This window comes from Lupinus angustifolius, chromosome LG01 (assembly GCF_001865875.1).
Source record: "Lupinus angustifolius cultivar Tanjil chromosome LG01, LupAngTanjil_v1.0, whole genome shotgun sequence".
Taxonomy (NCBI): domain Eukaryota; kingdom Viridiplantae; phylum Streptophyta; class Magnoliopsida; order Fabales; family Fabaceae; genus Lupinus; species Lupinus angustifolius.
In genome coordinates this window covers 15003221-15010005 of record NC_032009.1, presented here as the reverse complement: position 1 = coordinate 15010005, position 6785 = coordinate 15003221, and the positions used below count along the sequence as shown (strand labels likewise).

Genomic DNA, 6785 nt, shown 5'->3' with positions numbered 1-6785 from the left:
AAATTCAACTTATTAACTCATCAATTTTTAAATGCATTTATAATTTTTGGTCTTCCTAATTATATAATCAAGTTTTTCCACATTAAGATATTGTGTATATTTATATTTTTGAGGTTAATTAGAGAAAGAAATATAGTTATAACGTTTGATAAACACAAATATTACAGTAACTTTACAAAATAAATAAAAAATAGAAGAATCTGGCTCTATTGTTGCTTTATCCAATTACTCTAGAAGTATGCATTGACCAGTTTGTTTTATGCTATAAACATCAGCAGAGAAAGCATCAACACCATCAACAAGTAGAAAAAACTATAACTATTTGCAATCTTATATAGTTATATGAATAAAATCAGTACAATCTGATAAAATCTCACTGTAACATACAAACATATTTAAAAGGACATGGGTAAACTCACTTACTCACACAAATTTATGGACAATTTTTTTTACAAATAATTGCAATGTTGAAACAAAGATTGGGGAAATAAGTTCATATATAAGTTTGAGTTGATAGTTTGAAGCCTGAAATGAGGGCTGATATTGCAAGACACAAAAAGGCAAAAATAGAAAGGCTAATGGCTGCTGCTGAAGTGTCTGTGAAAATATTGTCTGCTCCTTCTCTCATTTTATTTGTTATTGGAATTGCTGAAGATGATGATGATATCAAGAGATATGCCACAATCTGCAACCAAATTTTTTGTCAATCAAGCTTTAGCTCTTAACCCATAAAAATAAACTTAGATCAATTTGCTAACCTTTCATAATGTATCAAAAGGCAACGTATAAGCCAATAATATATATATGGCTCTAAATACTAGTAAAGAATCTGTTTTTTTTTTATTAAATTAGAATAAACAATTTGGTCAGACACCAATATGTCAAACTGCTGATCCTATAATCTAATAATCATCTTATAGTTATGATCTGTCAATGAATCATAATTATATACTCTTATTACATAATGATAGAAGTCTCATATTGAGAAAAATAACAAACTTAATGTGATACTTAAACTATGAGGCTCTCCCACCTAATAGACTAGTCTTTTGGATTAGACTCTCCTCATGTGCTTAAGTCCTAATAATTGGTGTCTTTGTCACAGAAAGGGCTACCTATAGGCTGAATTAAGGTACATTACCGAATACTGACTGGTGAGTGAAGCCGCCAAAAGAGAGAGCTATCATCGGGTCAGCGCTGATAGAGTGAAAGTTGTCGTGGACATCGACCCTTAAAGGGGGCGTCAATGTTAGGAGTCCCACATTGAGGAGAATAACAAACTCAATATGGTATTTAAGTCATGAGGCTCTATCATTTCATAGACTAGTTTTTTGAGTTGGACTCTCCTCATATACTTAAATCCTAACACACACGGCTACATTAAATCGCATTTAGGAATGATATTTTATGTCTCATATTTATAGTCACTATTTGCGATTGGTTAAAAAATATTTAATCATTAATTTTTTGACGTAAATACATTTTTCAACCAAAGTAAATAACACATAAAGTGATTCATATTTTAAGATAGAAGATACTATTTGCATTTAAGTCTATCAAGTTATATTTAGGTCACATCAAATTTAAAATAAAATACAACAAATTCCACACTATTTAACACCCACTAGTTTTCTGTAGCACTAGATAAACAACTATGCTAAATTATATGACAGCTATTCGTATGAACTAGAAATTCCACCAAAACGGCTATCCAACACACCTTTGTTAAATTTCCAGCAAATAATATATTTGGAAAAAAAAGTTTATTAGCTGTTGTGTAGTTTAGATTCGTACCAAACACCAATTCTTCTAAATAAAGGATAATATTAAATATGCATTTTCTATGTGGCTTTATATGATAGTTGTTATAATTGGTTAAAATATTTAATTATTAAAATTTTAATTTAATTATATTTTTTCCGACAAATTATAAAATCAGTGAGGTATGGAGACTTTTAAGACAGCAAATATAGAGGTATTTAGAACTAAGTAGAATGTGCTACTTCCTTCTTTTTCCATCATTAATTTCTTGAAAATTAAATTTGCACTTTAATTCATTCCGTACGGGTAACTCCAAAATTAGAACTCTAGCTGTCAAGTTTCCTTTCCAGCGTTTTAAAAACAATTTCAGTCTTTTACGGCTACGCCAGTGACCAAAAAATTAAGACAATTAAGAACACAGCTCATCATCAACAACAAAATAATGATAAAAACATCAGTCCGCTTCGTAAATGTAGTTTGTTTCAATTTTAACACTAAATTTCATTCATTGATCTCTCATCGTTCAATGAACCAGTCATAAGAGCTAGGTGTAGAAACGCATTCATTATATAACAGGTGTAGAAACGCATTATATAACATATTATTAGAGAAATTACTATCATTTCAGGATACAATACAACATTTTAATTTGAAGTTTATTTTATATTAATGGCAAATGTTTTAAATTGTGGCTGTGGTCATGATTTTGTTCACAATTACAGTTTATTTTATATTAATTGCAGTTTATTTTAAATTGTAGTTATTATCGCCGTTGTAATATGGATTGTGATCCCTACAATATAAATTATTTTGTAATTAAAAATATATTTTTGAAATCGGTGCAATTAGATATAGTTGCTTTGGGCATGATGCGGTCAAAATACAGATCGAGTGTCCTAATGTAGCTATATACATCGTTGTAATGCGCAGTATCGCACCACAATTGTAATGTGATACGGTAGTTGTAACTGCAACTGCAATGCAATACTGTGGCCACATATCACGTGATGTAGTCCACAATTTGAACAAATAATTAAGAATTATAATAATCACATAAACATGTTAATTGTAATCATGGGAAATGAAATATAATTCCTAAAACAAGAGAGTAAATATGTAATTGCCTAACCTGATCTCCAAAGAAATCAATCAATGCTGCAGTTCTTGGCTGAAGCAAAGTCTTTCCAATGGAAAGTTCTTGAACTTGACGATAAACTTGGCCTCCAGTGTATAAACTAGATAGAATTGCTACGGCCAGCAAGTACCTACGATCCAAATTTCAATCCAAATTCAATAACACCCCAATGAACAAAATCAAATTTTGAAAAAAACACATTAACCTTCAACCAAAATTATCACAAACCCACATCACAATTATGATTTAATTGACAAATGAGTTTTTTTTCTGAATTGTGTTGCTACCTGTATTCTTCATACTTATCGAATTCTTTCCAATCACCATGCTTGTTACTAGCCACAAGGATGAAAGAAATCAAAGAGAAAACCAGAGCAATTCCTCTCAGCCCCAATGACCCTCTCTTCACCAAATCATCCTTTTTCAACCGTCGAAAGATCCCGGCGGCACTGCCACCAGCTCCCGGCGGTGGTGCAGATGTCTCCGGCAGAGATTGGACATCTATTTTTGTATCCGATTCTTTAGAAGCTGACATATTTAGTATGAGATTGAATGAAGAAGCGAAGGAAGGTATAATCAAGACAAAAGATAATTAGATACGCAAAGTTTGTGTCTTACTGTCTTCAGTTTTTTAAGGTGGTTGTAGTGTTGGTAATTTGTTATAAGAGTTAAGGAAGGTTCTGGGCCAATAAAAGAGCGCGTGAAATACACAAAAGGTTCAATTGCATGTCGTGGATGACTTGGCGGGTAGAGTGTTTAGGATAAAGACGGGAAATCTTAATAATATGTAATAGTGGTCAAATTGGTAAAATATTGGTACAGTGGTTTAACGCTTGAATTAGTACATTGTTAATTAAATTGTATATTAATGACGTTAGATATACATATATAATATATCAATATTAATGTTAAAAATCAATAAAAAATGAATATATATTTTTATTTTCATTAAAAATTAATTTTAAATAAAAATTAGTCAGTATAATCAATACAGTTCAATTGAAAATCGACTGATATAACTAGTTTTAGTCAGTTTTAATTAATATGATTACATGACCGATATAATTACGATACTTTATCAGTTTTGGGACCGGGTCAACTGGTTTATCGGCATCCACGTACAGATTTTTATGACACTAATACATATTACTACGTGGCGCGTGCTTTACTTTTTTTAAGGTTGTTATTTGACGAATAGAGATAACTTCAATTTTTGTGTGTTTTTATGAAAAAACGTTATTTTGATATACTTAACATTTTTGTTTTTTAATGATTTATCTCTCTATGGATAGGGAGGACCATACTCTTGTTTGATATATGAAACAACAAAGATTTGGATGATACTTTTTTTGTAATATTTTTATATTTTTCATATAAAATTTATTATTTTTTTATTTTTATTTCTTAGAACATTTGATTATCTTTTTTTATCATTGAAACTGTTAATTGATGGACAATATTAAATGAAACTCAATTTTTTTGTTATTGATACGGTCAATTAATAAACCATATTAATGAGATAAAATTGTAATTTTTAATATTTTTTACAAAATTAAGAAAATTAAAAACAATTATTGTTATATGAAATTTAATTGGAAGTGTCTTATAATTATGACAGCAGGGAGTAATATATGTTGGTTAGTATCAATGTTGTAAAACTCGAGTAAGACATTAAACCGGAAGAGGTAATGTATTAGATTAAACCGGTTTAAACAGTTAAATCGTCCGGTCGGAGCAGTTGAATTCATATATGATTTATCATTTATATATAAATATATAGTTATATATAAATACAAAATTTTATATAATTAATAATTATATTGAAATAACATTTTTCCATCTTTTTTTTGGACCGAAGTAAAACAAAACGTTAAAATAGTGTTCTATTTATTTAAAAAAATTAAGTGAACCATCTGGTTCAGTTCTCGGGTTATTTTGCAATTCAACCAGGTTTAAAATGGTCGGACCAGAATTTCTCCAGTTCAAAGCGGTCCGCCCCTCATTCGGTTAAGACTACAAATCAGAGTCATTTTCAAGTCCATCATCTGTCAAACTAGTCGGATCGTCCAGTTCGGTATGGTTATCACAACACTGGTTAGTATTAAATTTTTTAATGATATATTTTTATTATTTATAATAGTTATATTCATTTTATTTTAATTTCTTATATATCTTAAATATGAAAACAATTATTAAAAGTTGAGGTATTATTTAGCTTTATTTTTTTGTACTACCAATAGTATCTACTCATCATATTGATAAGGAACTAATCTCTTTTACAATGATTGATTATCAAGAAGTGTCATTCACAAAAATTAAACTTTTAACCTTTTGGTCTTTCTAGGATCTAGCACGACCTTGCACTATTAACCAACGTCTTAAAACATATGTTAATAAAAAACATTATAAAGGAAGTATCTTACTTTACTTTTCAAAATTTAATTTTGTTATGAATATCATCAATTTGACAAGTTTCTTTGACTATAAATAAGGAGATAAATAGAAAGAAAAATAAATTTTAGATGATTTCTTATTTTATTTTTCAAATGAAGTTTTTAAAAATAAATTGTAAAAAAACTATTGTATAAATAACATTATTTTTTTTCTTGCAAAAAAAGTTGAGCTTTTTATCCTTTAATCAAAGCAATCGATTAAACCGTGAGAAATATTAACTTTCACGATTATATCAGACCTTAATTATAAAGAATGGGAGTTAGGAGAAATGAGAATGAGAAAGAGTTTAAACTAGGAAGTCTTGTTATACTTAAATTAGTCATCAACTCGATTAAGATATTGTGTTAATAAGTTATTATCGGATCATTGGTTGACTAAAACACATCTAAAAATGTATGATATTAGTTAATATTATTTAATAACTTTAATCTTCAAATTTAAAAACAATACATCCAACTAACAACCAGCAATGAAAATTTTAATACAACAAAATCTAATAAATAAGTTGAGAACATCATCAAAAAAACATAAGTTTTTAGTTTTAGTCGCAAAAAAATAAATAAATTCAAAACCTTATTAAACATCTAAGTCAAATCAGTTTAACTAGTTGAGTTACCGATTTTATGCTTAAACCGACCAAGTAAAACCAATTCATATAAGCTTTGGTGCATGACGAATTAAATAAGCGACTCAATTCGATCGGGTAGAGAATCTTCAGACGTCAATCCACAAGCCTAGTTGTAGTGATGATGTGAAACAATTGTTTTAAATTGTATTGTGCATTAGTAATTGTCTTAATAATATTGTGGATTTTTGCGGTTTTCAGAATATTAGGATCACAAATATAATGTAATCGTAATCGTAATCACAGCCACAATTTAAAACATTCTAAGAAGGATTTGGTGAGCTCAAATCTTATCTTCCTGGAGATTGGAACAAATTGACTCAAATCTTTCTTATGTTACTGGAGATTGGGACACAGTGACTTATAAAACCTCTTCCTCTTAATAAAATGTATTTTCAAGAACAATTTACTAACATTTTTTACTGCTATCTGGTATTGTTTCTTTTCTTAACTGATGTCTGATGGCATCACTCAAACGTTAGAGTAAAATAAAATAATGGCAAATCAATTTTCAATGAAAAAAGGTCAAACCATTTTAAGACATATCGTTTTTAGTTTTCTTACAAAAAAGTACAATACAAGCAAGTGAAGCAACATGCAAACACACTAAATTATGGAAGGTGAAAAGTTAGTTGCAAGTAAGGATGGCAACAGGGTATGGGCACGGGTAGTGACTATCTACTACGTGTTTTTAAATCGTTACTCATACTCGTCTATACTTATGCGGGTACCGGCGTGCAGATTTTTCAGGATACCAACAAGTAGATGCGTACCCATTGAATTCCTGCATTATGAACTTTGTAACGAATA

The 6785-nt window shown here is 29.3% G+C and overlaps 1 protein-coding gene across 1 annotated transcript; it reads right to left on the bottom strand.

Moving 5' to 3' along the window:
* Positions 304-3532, bottom strand: LOC109349946 (CASP-like protein 4B1). The gene is made up of 3 exons (XM_019591023.1): positions 3184-3532; positions 2891-3026; positions 304-685 (listed from the first exon to the last, which is right to left on the bottom strand). Exons 1-3 carry the CDS (start codon positions 3429-3431, stop codon positions 494-496), a joined length of 576 nt encoding a protein of 191 aa, XP_019446568.1. The 5' UTR covers positions 3432-3532; the 3' UTR covers positions 304-493.

Excerpts from the sequence above, each read along its gene's own strand:
- LOC109349946 (XM_019591023.1), bottom strand. The coding sequence starts at position 3,431 with ATGTCAGCTTCTAAAGAATCGGATACAAAAATAGATGTCCAATCTCTG. Across the intron at positions 3,027-3,183 it reads GATAAGTATGAAGAATACAG|GTACTTGCTGGCCGTAGCAA; the intron begins GTAGCAACACAA and ends TTTGGATCGTAG. Across the intron at positions 686-2,890 it reads TTGATTTCTTTGGAGATCAG|ATTGTGGCATATCTCTTGAT; the intron begins GTTAGGCAATTA and ends ATTTGGTTGCAG.